The following is a 14,496-nucleotide window of genomic DNA, read 5'->3' on the forward strand; positions in this document are numbered from 1 at the left end:
GAGGATCAGACAAAAGGACTGTTTCTGGAGCTATAGTGGGCTGCGCTTGCTTAACCCAGGGCCCTGGGTTACAGACAGTTCACCTCCTCCTTTAGGGAGAGGACTGCTAGACTCTACCCACCCCCTGGCCAACTGGCCAGCATCACTAGAATTAGAATCAATAACAGAGTTAGAAACCCAATTTTATGGGTATCAAACACTTTTTAAAAAGCAAGGATATTATAGATAATCTTCCTACATATAATGCAGTAGTTCAAAGATGAAGTATACAATGCAATAAAAGAAAAGCATCAAAATATTCTGTAATTTTCAGAGGAGAGAGTATGGCAACCATAGTGAACCTCAAACAATACTGCACAAGGGGCTTTAGGAATTCTGGATGGACATTCTTGCCCTTGGATTTCTCTATGAACATTGTATCCACCTCCCTTAAGCAGTTTAAATTTTCATTAGGGGCTGCTCTTCAAATGAACATTTAAAAGAGAACATTCAGGCAGGCCCACAAACTGGATCATCTGAGTAATGATAACATTAAGTGTAAGAACCCATCCACAGAGTTCTGTTCTGAAAATTAATCTGAAGCTGAATGCAGAAATAGAGGAAAGGAATCTGAAGGAGCAGAGGAGTATTGTTTCCAAAAACTCTGCTTGCTGAAGGGGGTGGAGCTCCATTTCTTACCACTGAAACTCATGTTCTTTACCTACAATCTCTCCTTTTCAGAATACATTCTGTGGGCCTGGACAGATTCTTGTGTTGGAAAGTGAACAATACCATATTAAATGACTTCATGTGCACTGTGACACAGGTAATTTTCTGCTGATAAAATTTCTTTTATAGAGCTGGCCTTTTGGATTCATCTTCTTTGAAAGTTTGGTTGGGGGCTGCAAGAATCTACTGATCTATTGAAGGCCACACACAGCCCCTTCCTTACCTGTAATAACAATCTCTCATCGCCTATGACGGCAGCTTGGTTCCAATTAATCACTTCAGAGAATGGCAACTCCCATCCATTGCTGAGCATCACAGGGACACAGGCAGCCTGGGTAAAGAAGGGACTTCATGAGCGTGAGGTTAGCAAAAGCAGGACCACCCCAGCCACAAGTGAAATCAACTCAAATTCTATCAATGCCCTTTCTTCTGTTGCATGGTCCTGGGCTGCTTAGGCTGGGGAGAAAATGAGCTGTCAGAACTGTCAAGACACCTGAAGGTTGTATGTAACCAGACTTATTTTAATATTTGCAAGATTTGCCCTAGAATGCCAAAACGCCATTTCTATTCTATCCCAGGGCTTGGCTGACCTTACTTCCATGGAGACAACAGGCCTTGCTGCAGAAGTTTTATTGATGAAACAAAAGCTTTCACTAACAAAGTTTGAGCATAACACCAACCTTGAATATAAACAGTTTTGTCAATGGAATTGCAAAGTGGTTTACCTCCATGTCATGAGCAACAAAGAGCAGAATGGGACCTGACCTTCCAATGTAGCATTTTGTAAACTTCATTATCACAGGGTGTCCACCTTTCCTTTGCTCTGCAAACACCTAACCCAGAACCTTGCTCCCTTCAGTGTGGAGTGATCGAAGGCACAGTCACATCAATTACCATCTGTACTGGAATCTAACAGCCGATACATATAAATAAGCTAATGATGAAATACTGGTTCTAGATAACTCATAATCCAAACCAGGGAAAATTCATTCCGTGCAACATCTCAGAAAGCTAGAACATTAGTGATGCATGCCTCACAGAACACACAGAGCACACTGGGAAAGACTTTCAGGAGAAGGAGGCTCTTCTGTTGGAGGACACAACAGAATGATCTGCAGTTAGGATGACAGGGGCAGAAAGTCATGAAGCACTGCAGCAAGGCACAGATTCAGACAGGGCACAGAGCACAGTGGGCAAAGGACACAGTAGCAAGAGGACAGGAAAGGTCGAGAGGTTGAGAGCATGCTTTCTCTCTGTAGTCAAAGAAGGCTGGTTGCTACTGCCAGGTAGGAAATGTGGGCTACTCTCTGTGCAGAAGAAGGGTTTTCTGCAGAATGTGACTGATGAGAAGAGAAACCTCCACACAGGCTATAAAGTGGAGCAGAATCTCTGAATTGCAGAGCGTGGGAACAGTGGGGTCAAATAAGTAGCATCATCCTGTGGAACATCACTTTAAATTTAGAGAGACCCAGCAACAGAACCCATGATGAGGATAAAACTCATATTTTGTTTTGGGGGAGTACCAACAATATACCATTTTCATTGCTTTTGAGATTAGCTTCCAGAGAAAGGGCAAGGTTCCTTCCAGGAGCCCAGCAGGCCAGACTGGCAAGCAGATCTGCCTTCTGTTCACAGTCATGTCCCTGAGGAACCCACTTTCCCTGGTGGCAAAGCCATTTCACCTTCTGTCTACAGGAAGTGAGTATTCCTTCCGACTGTGCCCACTTTTCAGTAATGTTTCAGATTTTCTCAGGAAAAAACTCACACTTTCAAGGAAAGTGTTTAACTATCTGTTTAACTATCCCAGGAGTTGTTAAGGTCAAATCCACCCAGTGTGACTTCATCTTCAGCCCTACTCTGGGGAAGTTTCAGGGTCTCTTACCTGCAAAGCCTCCAGGAATCTGAAGGATCCAAGCCTGCGACCACGAGGAACCAGACAGAAAGTGGCATTGTGCAGCATTTCCCGATAATCATACCTAGAAAGAAAGGGGGCATCATCAGCACATGAAGACCCATCAGGGAAGCAGGGATGGCTGAGCATTGGTGGGTGCCCACATGCATAAGTTTACCCAGAACACTGAGGAGAGCCCCTGAGGTGGTTGGTAGGGAGCAGCTCATGCTTTTCCATTTGCCGGGAGAGGCAATGTGGTATAGAGGAGAACAAATGTAAATAGTCACATTGGACATGGCAATTGTGTTCTCTTTTGCAAACAGCACATAAAAAGACAAGTCTGAAGGTCCTAGTAACAATTTGCCTTGTCCAATCTTTTCTTCCAAAATGATGAAATATATTGCTCCCATAGACTTAAAAAAAAAAAAAGTCACTGCTGTCTTCTCCTTTATTGCCACACCATGCAGTAAAACTAAAACAGTTCTTGTTCCTTATCCTCCAAACCATGCTATTAAAAACTACCTGGGCTACTTGATCACAAGCACAACACAACACTTACTTTCTCCCCCAAGCTGGGTTTCCACATTTAACCAAGAACATTCAGCTAGAGACAATCACTGCTGTACAAGACACGACTTACAGGAGAAAGAAGAGATGAGACATAAGGAAGCTAGCCCAAGAAATGAGACAGAATGATGCCAAGGAGGTGGGGTAGAAGTGGGCATGGCAAACAGGATACAGAAGAAATTTTGACTTCTTTCACTGACATACCATTTAGTGGTATTATACTGTTATTGCATTTTGGAAAAAAAATGCAAACTATGAGTATCACCTGTCTCTTTATGGTAGTGAAGTTTAGGAAAGATTAAATGTAATACTTTGTGTAAGACTGTCACTTGAAAAGTGATGACCACAAACACATCTTCCCACACACATACAGTTTCAAGTTCATTATGAGTTTGAGAAAACTTGGGCAGCTAGGGATGGCGCACGTCCTGTGAAAGCACTGGTTCCTACAGCCAGGAGGAAATCACTCTCATTTTTCAAGAGCTTCCAATGCTGAGCAGACAGGTGTGACTTTGACAGTAGCATATGTCACCAGCATTTTCTAACTCTAATAGTCTAATTTAATCACAGCCCGAAGGCATTGGATTCTTCCTCCTCTTTTGGGGATATTGATATATACATTTATATTTTTAAAGTCCACATCTATTTTTATATTCTCATACAAACTAGGCATATGGGAGTAAGCCAATTTTCAATTATAAACCCGTCATTAAGAAGAGACATCATGCAAAGGACCATTTGCTTAAACAAGCGTGTACAACTAATTTGCACAAGAAAAGGTCACTGTGAATAGATTAAGATTATCTTCATTGAGAATAAAATAAAAAACCCTTGCTGCATTAATTAAACTGCAAAATAGACTTCAAAGTAGAAAAGATTTTTAAGAAGCTTCAAATTTAGCTAAATAAAAAATATTAAATTATGATGGTAATGACTTCTCTTTCCTCACCAAGCAGAGAAAAATAATTGAAAAGTTTCTTCAAGTTCAAATGTTGATAATAACTGAATCCCTGTCTTACAGGGGGAAATGTGTATACAAACACACACACACACACACACGCTTATATGTAAAGTTTAATCAGATTTTATTATAGAAAGGTCGAATATACTGTAGATTACAGCAAGGTTTAATGGATGCCCAGAATAGAAACCCCTGAGGGACTGGCAGAGAAGGTCCTACATCCTCACCATTAGGCTGCTAAAAATGTAAAACCCTATTAGTGTTCTGGATTGTAACAAGTTTCAAAGTTGCCAGTTGCAGAATTTACTTTAGGGCATGGGTGGAGGAAGAGGAAGGGCAGAAAACTCATAGGAAAAATTTAAATGAGAGCTAAACTACAGTGTTGACTTAAATGATTGCACAGAAGGACTAGTTGCTGATGTAGCAAATGAAGTGACATGACTGAAGCTTGTAGTCATTCTCATAATGAGATGTGGGAGAACATTCTGGAAGGAATTAGGAACCTGCAAGGTAGCTATGAGACCAAGAGCAAAACATGGGTGCTTTCTGGGTCCCAGTTTCATCATCTGTAAAAAAAAAAAAAGCCAGTAGGACTAGATGAGTAAATATCCAACTACAAAACTCCGTTAATATTTCATGTTAGCTTTTTTTTTTTTTGGTAAGAGAAAGGAATGTCCTTTGAGAATATTCCATGTCTTGGAAGGTTTCCAAGTTTGTATGTCACATAGATATCACTTATACATACATAAGGCATGTTTATTATGTGTGTGTTCACCTGGACACATGAAGACATTCAGAACATACATGCATAATGTAAGAGTAATTCAGATTTCCAAGCATTCTCAGCCATGAACTCACCTCTCTTTTGCACTCTATGGACAGTGAGGCTAGGCATTCTTGGTATGCTCTAGCTAAAAGGTAGTGACACCCTCTCAGTGGGGACAATGGTTGTTTCAGTTGGGCCAATGGTAGTTCCGCATAGCCTTGTGCTTGTTACCCTCCCATTTAGTCCACGGGATGCTCTAATTTCTAAATACCTAAACCCATTCATTTATTTAGTCATTCTTTTGGGAAACACGATGTTTCACACATGGTATCATTCCTACAGATGTTGTCCAGAGGTCTTCCCTAGTGGCTAGATCTACCAAAGAACAAACTGACCAGCAATGAAATGAGAACTTCAAGTTTTGTAAAACCTCCTGGGAGTGTTTGTGTCACAAGAGGAGATTATAGTCACCTTCCAGAATGTCATTTAGAGAACTCTCCTCAGCAAAACAATTTAACTGGCAAAAAACTATAAAAACATTTTATTTAAAGTCTCTAAAAACTTTTCTAGGGGCATAATGACAAATAGAGAAATGTTCATCTGAGAAAATCCATCCACTCTTGGCAAGAATCATCTTTGCCATCGGATCCAGGACCTGCCCCTTACACCTGCTACCCGCTCTGCCTGCAGGAGCTCTACCCTGGGCCGCACCCTGTCTTCCATCAGGAAAGTGAAAAAGAGAACTCACAGAAGGGGAGAAAAAATATTTGCAAATCATGTATCTTCTAAGGGACTTTTAGCTAGAATACATAAAGAACTCTTCTGGCTCAGCAATAAAAAGATAAATCAATTTTAAAATATGGCAAGAATTTGAATGGATGTTTTCCCATATATATGTATATATATACACAAATATATAAATATATATATTTATAATATATAATACTACATATATAAAATAATAATATATAATATTTATATAATATATAAAAATATATATAAATAAACATAAATACACACACACACAAAATGCAGTAAGCACATGAAAAGATACTCAGCATCGTTAGTTAGTCACTGGGGAAATGCAAATCAAAGCCAACATGAGATATCACTTTTCATGCACCAGGATGGTTAAGATATTAGAAAGGACAGATGAGAACAAGTGCTGATGAGGATGGGGAGAGATCAGAACTCTTCATACACTGCTGGTAGGAAAGAGAAATGGTGTAGCCACTTTGGAAAACAGCCCAATGGTTCCTTTTCAAATTAAAAAAGGATTTACCAGATGACCCAGCAATTATAGTCTCGGGGACATTTATTTCAGAGAAATGAAAACCTATTTTCATGTGGAAACTTGTCCACAAACGTGCACAGCAGTTTTATCTGCAATAACCCCAAAGTGGAAACTACCCAAATGTCCTTCAATGTATGAATGACATAAGAAATTGCAGTATATCCATAGATAGAATACTTCTCAGCAATAAAGCAGAACCGACTCTTGATGTACACAACAACCTTAAAGAAATCATGCTAAGTCAAAAAGCGAATCTCAAAGAGGTACACACTGCATTATTCCACTTACATGACATTCATGAAATAACATAATTACAGGGCTAGCAAACAGATTAGTGGTTACCATTGGTTAGGGGTGGGGGAGAAAGACAGGCAGACTTGACAGGTCAAATGAGGGAACAATCTTTTCAAACTGGCTGTTCTTCCCCTTACTTAAGTTTAGAAATGTAAATCATATTATAATCTTATATTACTTAGAAGTAAAAGATAAACATATACTATCCCAGACAAGAAGGTAAGTAGATGAGAATCTTATAGAATGTTTGGCTTCAATTAATAAATGGTTTTGTTAACCTTTTCACGTGGTCATTGTTCCTACTCTGTAGGTAATAACACAGAAGGTAGAGGGTTTTCATAAATGACTACAAAGAAAAGTGCAATAAAAATGACATGACCCTGAATTTAACCCAGAAACCAATACCACTCAATAGCCATAGTAATTTTCTCCTTAAAGTTGCATTGAACAATATATGGGATACAACCCATTTAAAACGGGCTATGTATTAATGCATAATGAAGTATTTATTTCCCCTCCATATGAAACACACTTTTGCTGGCAGCAATTCAGTGCAACTGGGGAAAGGAGACCAGAGTGGCACAGTGCCACAAAGTGTTCTCTCAGGCACTAGCATGCTCTGCATCACCTGGGAACTTGGTAGCATAGCAAATTCTCAGCTTCATGCAGACCTGCTGAGTCAGAAACTCCAGGGAAAGGGCCCAGGATTCTGTTTTAGCAAGCCCACCAGGTAATTATGATGCACCCTAAATTGAGAGAACCACTGGCATGGTAGTTAACAGCTTAGTAATTAAGAGCTTAGTGGTTAAGCAGCTTTAGACTCAACCAAACCCGGGTTCAAATTCCAGCTTTGCTATTTACAAGCTCAGTGATCTTGGGAAAGTTATTTAATTTGTTTAATCTTAGTTTCCTAGTTGGTCAAAGAAGGATAATACTTCCATTGTGGGGATTAAATGATACATTTTAACTAAAGCACAGGCACATTATAAGTAACCCATAAAGGGCAGCTCTAGTCATTACAGCTGAAAGGAGGCAACAGAACATAATGGAAAACACAGCCAATTAAAGTTAGAAAATCTGGGTTGAGGAATTGGGTTTTGAATTTACCACTTCCTGTCTGACCCCACACAAATCATTTAACTTTGCTGCATCTCAAAGTTGTGAAGAGCAAATGAAATTATGTACCTGCAGTATGATCAGTAAAGCACTATGCAATTGCAAGTTATTATGGTAAATTATATCAGAAGGGAGGAATAAAAAAGAAAAAAACTACCAACAATTAAAAAAAAAAAGAAGAAAAGAAAAATCAGATTCCCAAAGATAGAACCAAGTGACAAATGTGGAACAGACCCTTTAAAATAAAATGAAAACAGAAGCTGTGAATCACAACAGAACAGCAGCTTCTAATTGAAAGGATTTTGCCTTATTATCAAAAGCTACACAGACAAAGATGTCGCTGGTGGATGGAGCAGGTCCTCCTGTGGCTACCACACAGTCCCTCTGCAGCATGCACATTTGCCAAATGAGCTTGCTTTTTGCTGACTAAAGAGGACAGGAAAGAAACAAGAGACCTAGTCTCTCATCTCTGTATTCATACAATTCTAGTCTCCCCAGGATGTTACAGTTTGTCTCAAGTATTTATTTATAAAGTAACTTAACATCTATAGCTGATCTGCTCCCTCCAGCCCCCATTCTCATAAGTAATTAATCTTCTTGGCTTGCACTCTAGTTTAAATCATATTGCTTAAGGAAAGAAAGAAAGAAAGAAGGAAGGAAGGAAAGAAAGAAAACATAAAGAGCTTATGACAGTTGGAATTTCATAATTCCATAAAGCACTGGGATGAGGAAAAGAAAATTAACATCCTTGGAGCAACATCTCTGTGCTTTTATCATGCATCCAGAAAACAGCAGGTGGATGCTTACAGTGTATCAGGCACTATTCAAGGAGCTGTGGCCCAGGAAAAGACAGACATGTTATCAAATGATTAGAACTCAGAGATGCGAGTACTAGGTAGGAGGCCTGGGGTGGGAGTGATATGGGGTAGAGAAGGAGGGCCACAGTTGGCACAGGTGGGGACAGGGGGAGGCAGGGATGCTCCTGAAGGAAAGGGCACTCCCATTAATTAGTAAAGATGCAGGAAAAGTCAGCCTGCTTGAGAGGTATGAGGAGGCCCTGGGCATTTCTGGAGATAGAGATAGTACCACAGGGACAAAGGCACTAAGGTAGGCACAGTGGGGGTGATGAGTACAATGACCTTGTGCAGGTGATTCTGAATCACTAAAGGAAGGGCTTAAGCTGAAGAATATGAAATGATATCAAAGGTGTCTTCAGGACTCAATGGAACCCAGCTCCATAGGGAAGAAATGGTTCAGAAAGCTCAAAACCCTGCCAACATTGGTCATGACTAGGACTAGTAGCATCCCCATTTAAATCCAGGCTTCTTGAGTCTAAGGCCACTTTCTTTCCATGACACCAGGCTGCCTCTGGTCAGCCACACAACCTGCTCTGCCTGAAAACCCAACTTCCTACAAGGCCACACCCTAAGCAGCTCACCGGATTTCAAACATTGACAACAAAAGCCACCATAAAAAAGGACCCTTTCTTTTCTACTCAAAACCCTGTTCCAGGTCACCATGAGCAGGTCAGTTCAAGATGGCCCTCTGTTATTTACTAAGCATGTTGCCTCAGACCCTCCTTAGCTGTCCCACATTTAACACTAAAATTTCAATTATTTTTGAGAAAATCTTAAAGTTTATAGCATGTAATATGAAACTGGCCCATGGCACAGATTTGAATTGAGAAATGCATGAGTTAGAGCCAATCATTTGGCTGGAAAACAGACCCAGCTGGCCACTGTTCTTCCTTTGAGTTGTCTTGAAAACACACAGAGCGGAATGGCACAGGCTCCTGTGGTCTTTGAGAGTTCCCTGGGCTTGAGTCTCAGTTTCTTCATGACACCTGCTCACACAGTCTGTACACGAGTGAGCTGCTCCATGTACTTGGGTCAGGTAGCTGCAAAGGAGCTACTCAAATGTATGGGGATGGACCCTTGGCAGGGCTGATATATTTGGCCACAGCTTCAGGGACATTGGAGGCCAAGGGAGTTGCGGAGGCTTGTTCCTTGGAGGTGGTGCAGTTCCTCACACAGGCAATATGCTGCCTGGAGCACTGCCTACTGGTAGGACTGCCAGGGCACCCGGTCATGCCAAGGAGTAGCAATTTCTTTTTTATGATGCTCCTCAGCATGAGACGGCCAGTCCCAAGCTGTCCACCACAGACAGCAATGTTCAGTGAAAATCAGGGAGGGGCAGGTATTTGTTATACTTCTTGGCTTCCCATGGAAGACAGTCTCCTCTCTATGTCCACTTATAATCCACTTCAGTATGGGGAAGGGAGGGAGATAACACTCTGGGCACTGTGGCTGGGGTGTGAGGGTCTGGAGAGGCACTCAGTTTCCTATATGTCGCCTCCTAGAAGCCACATAAGTTGTGCATAGAGTCACATCCACCTTTCACAGAAGAAGAGAGTTGGGAGGATCCTTGGAATCAAACATCCCCTCTGAACACACTGAATCAAATTCTCGTGTCATTTCTAAAGTCCCCCACCACTTCCCTGTCTTAAATATCTATTGACAGCAGAATACATCAGACACTAGAATGGCAATATGTAAATCAATGGAAGTGTAACTGATGTGATACAGCAATCTGTATACGGGGTAAAAATGGGAGTTCATAACCCACTTGAATCAAACTGTGAAATATGATATATTAAGAACTATGTAATGTTTTGAACGACCAACAATAAAAAAAAAATATCTATTGACAGTGCAGAACGATAAGCTTAGACTAGGTGGTGATAGTGCATGTGCCAGGTCAGCTTATACTTCCAAAGTGGGGGAAGACCATGTTGATTCCTGATCATTAAATAGCAGCTTAATGGTTAACGGATAAGGGTATGTGAAGAAATATGACTGCCATTAATGATAATAATTGTATTATTATTATAATATGTATAATGTATAATAATGTATAATTGTATAAATGATAATAATAATAACCCCAATGATCAAATGTTTCCTGGGCAGGGGAGGGGGACACTGTGTTGTTCCATCTGTACTATTTATCTTGACAGCTACCATGTGAAACAGGGGCTGTCTGCCCCATTTCACAGATGACAATACGGTAGAGTGTAGAAGGTCTTGTGGGGTTTGTACCAGGAGGGCAGCAGGGTCTACAGTGTGTTACGTTGCCTCAGAACCTTTCCTAGGAGGGAAGAGTAACAGGGAGCCAGCAAAGGTGAAAATAAGAGATTCTGAATACATTGTGCCCCATGACATTCATCTCAGGAAGCTTTTGAGAGGAGGCGAGGTTTAGCAGCACCAGCTTTTATACTTGGTAATGCCAAATTTCAAAACTATTTGGAGATAAATGCAATTCCAAGACACGTGGGTCTAAATTCTCTGGTTAGAAATAAAGCATTTCTGACAACGCTAAATAAAGAGCTACCTAGGTACAGAGAGCAAGGGAAGGCATTAACTATAAAACAGCCAACAGCAACAATGGCCTGGGATGGATAAATGGCCCAGAAGGGGCTTGTGCAGGCTGCATCCTGCACAACAGGGAAGCCTGAAGTCATTATCTTACCATTAACCTTTCACCAAGCACTGCCCCGCAGTGGGAGGCCAGGTGGCTTGGACCCAAGAAGCATGGCCTGAAGCCCAAGAAGAACAGCACAGGGAAGGAAGGCAGGCAGGGTGGAATGTGTATCCTCGGATGCAGCTCCTCCCCCAGGACAGGTCAAGTCCCAGGAGGCTAGCTGTGGAAGGGCACTTCATGCCCCTGTTTCCTTCATCTCCTTAACTTCCACTCCTGCTGCCTGGAAGAAGCCTCCCTTGATCCTGGAGTCTTGGCCTCCATGTTGACTCTGAAGCTCACTCTATTAAGTCACCCCTTTTCTTAACTTCCTTCCCCTCCTCCAGGAAGGAAGGGCTTTGGTCCTACTTTCTGTCAACTCCACGCCTACCCACTCTAGGACTGGCCTAAGGTAGTCACTAAGAAGAGACATTAAGTGGTTGAAAGTGATTAGTGTGCACCAATACACCTTTTGCTGTATAAAGGGCCATTGAAGCAAGAAGGAGGAAAAGATTCAAGCCCCTGATCACAACAATCTCAACCCCAGCTAGTAATCACATTCCAACTCTTGATCATGCTATGCCAGGCCTGCCTAGATTTTCACTTTCATATTTAGGTGGAAACCAACTTACTTACGGGCTTTATTTCTAAAGGCCTAGCAACTTGGTAAAATATTTCATCTTCTCTCTGTACAATGACAAGGGTGGAAAATTTGTGTTTCACCAGGTCTGATAAATAGCTTTATTTGTGAATTGAGCTGAATGCATGCAGAGCTGTGTTCACACCTTCCATGACCAGGCTGAAAAAAAAAATATGCATAGAACGTCCTCCATGGCTTATCCAATGACAAACACTTCTTGGTCCAGAAGCAATGACTTTCAATCCACAGAAAACCCTGAGCTCAACCCAATGTTCCAACCACTTCCCTTCTTGATCCAAGACACATTTTCCTCAGAGGTCAACCTTAATCAGTCCCCAGATTAGGAGGATGCTTGGAATTCCTGCTGAGCTGTTTCTCGTAACCAGGGAAGGCCCTGTGCAGACAGAGGCTGTCTGGTGCCCTGAATTCTTTGTCAGTGCTTAAGCCTTTTGTCTGGTCCCCGAACTTAAGTGATTATGAAAATACCTTGAGAATCCAATGACTGTTCATGAAATGGTGCTGGTTCTGCTAACCCCACCTTCCCTTCTCCTCTCCCACAATTCCCATCACGGGGTTCCACTCTGTGGCTTTTGATGATCAGGGCCAGCTCCTTCCTGGGCCTTTTGCACTGAACATGCTGTATCCTCAAGAAATTCTAGACTAGCAACATGATATGAAATTTTCATGAAGCAAGTTTTCAATGGAAAGGTTGTCTTATCCGGGTATGTGAATGTAGAAACATAGATGCAAGGGGGTGTGGGTGACCCTAGGACATAAAAACTTGTGTTATGGCGAAAGGTCTGATGGCACATATTGATTTGCCAGATCAACCTTGCACAAGAATTGAATTCTTAGGGATTGGGGAGGTCCAGAAGTCTTGATCTTGTCATATCCTTTGGCAGAAGCTCAACAGCTCCCTGGGGAAGACAGTCTATGAAGTGAGTCACCCCTCCCTCCTCTTCCAGCTGGCCGTACCTCCCACAGTCCCCTTGAGAAGCAGCTAAGGAGCTAGCCATTTCCTAGGTGGCCTCCTTCTGGAAAGAGGTTGTGGGACAGAGAGAAAATTAATGCATCTGAAATGGGGAGAAGTAGATCAGAGGCCCTGACCTGAGGAGATGGCTCTCTCTCTCTCTCTCTCTCTCTCTCTCTCTCTCTCTCACACACACACACACACACACACACACACACACACGTGTATATATATTATGGGCCTTGATATTTGCTCACTGACTGACCCTTAGAAAAATGTTCACACCCCTCACCTTGGCTGAAGGGGCCCATGAAAACTGCCCCACCTGCCCACAGCTGATGGCCCCTGTCCTCGCTTGCCACCTGCAGCTCTCAATTTCTCAACATAGCACACTCTCTTCCACCTCCTGCACTTGCTGTGCCCTCTGCCTAGAACATGCTTCTCCCAGACCCAGATGTCCATGGGTGTTCAACAGCCTCTCTCAGAGAGGCTCACAGAGTGGTCTGGGTGCTGGGCACTCCCTTCCCACTGTTCCGTCTCATCTCTGGCCTGACATCTAATGCTGTCTGAAGTCATGCATGCTGGCTTCCAGTTGTTCTCCCCACACACCTGGCTCTTCTTCGTTGCTCTGGCCCTAGACCCCAGGACTGTGCCTGGCCTAGAGTGATCTTTGAAGAAATCTTTGTTGATGGATGTCAGATCATTCTACCCTCAGCCTGTTCCTCGGGGGTTGATAAGGCCTATGAGGTCATGAAGTGTCCAGACTGCTGCAATATTCACAAGGAAAATTCACATGACAAGTTTCTAAGGATGTGGAGAAGTTTCCTTCATCTTTGTTGCATGCAATGCTAGCCTTATTTCTCTAATTAATGTTAAGATTCATCAACTTCTCTAAAAGCCATATGCTATAGAAGCAAGAGCCCATGAAAAATGTCTTCAGAAAAAAAGAAATTAAAAACAAAAGAATGTCTTTATAAGTGTTTATGTAGAGTGATACAATGAAACCTGCCCAAATTCATATTCAGAATACAGAGTTCCTGATCTTGATTTTGTCATTAACAGATTTAAACAAGCAACTTAGGTTACGAGTCCCTGCTTATTCTATTTACAAAATGAGATATCATTCTAGTCTTGCCTACCTAAGGATCCATCCAGGGAGGCAGTGTACATGAAAGTATATGCAAACTCAGAGGACTTACGGATATTAGGAGGGATGAAGTTAAACTCTTCTTGGAATGGTTTTTGTACATATGAGGCATCATGTAGAAGATGTCAAAGGCCGGCATTGTTTATTTATTTATTTTTCATCTTCTATGAATCCCAAATTGCTATGGCATATACCCAAAAATCCAGCTTCAGCTTCAGAAGCACAGATCATTTTCCAAAAGAAGCATCTGGAACAGCTAATTTGTTACCAAAGCTGATGATGAAACACACCATACTGTGAGTATGGCCAGCCATGATTCTCAGTTTTCCCTTGTATTAGGTTTCAGCTATTAACCAATCAGTCTGTTTTCAGGGTATGAATTTGTAATGAAGATGGCTCTGAACTCTTGGCTAGGGGGCCCTCAAAGAGAAAGCAAACCTGTCACATGGACCATCTTGTTGCCTGGTTTCCCTTCAGGTATCTTGGCTTTTAAATAACTGTCAAGTAAAACTTGGCATCAAAACACAAAGTGAGGAACTTGCTTTGTAGAGGAGCTGACAGCTCCGCTGTGTGTCAGATAGATAGCTGCTGAGAGTCCGCTCCAAAGGAGACTGTGTCCCCTTTAG

At 41.9% G+C, this 14,496-nt stretch overlaps 1 protein-coding gene across 1 annotated transcript in view; it reads right to left on the minus strand.

Annotated features, from left to right (window-relative positions):
- EXT1 (exostosin glycosyltransferase 1) overlaps positions 1 to 14,496 on the minus strand; it is a 261,804-nt gene that overhangs the window by 32,024 nt on the left and 215,284 nt on the right. The window contains exons 2-3 of the mRNA XM_081265623.1: positions 2,591 to 2,684; positions 932 to 1,039 (exon numbers count right to left, since the gene is read on the minus strand). Coding sequence (XP_081121749.1) covers positions 932 to 1,039; positions 2,591 to 2,684 — 202 coding nt within the window. The remainder of the gene's footprint in view (positions 1 to 931; positions 1,040 to 2,590; positions 2,685 to 14,496) is intronic.

This window comes from Spermophilus citellus (assembly GCF_964194105.1).
Source record: "Spermophilus citellus genome assembly, chromosome: 14".
Lineage (NCBI taxonomy): Eukaryota > Metazoa > Chordata > Mammalia > Rodentia > Sciuridae > Spermophilus > Spermophilus citellus.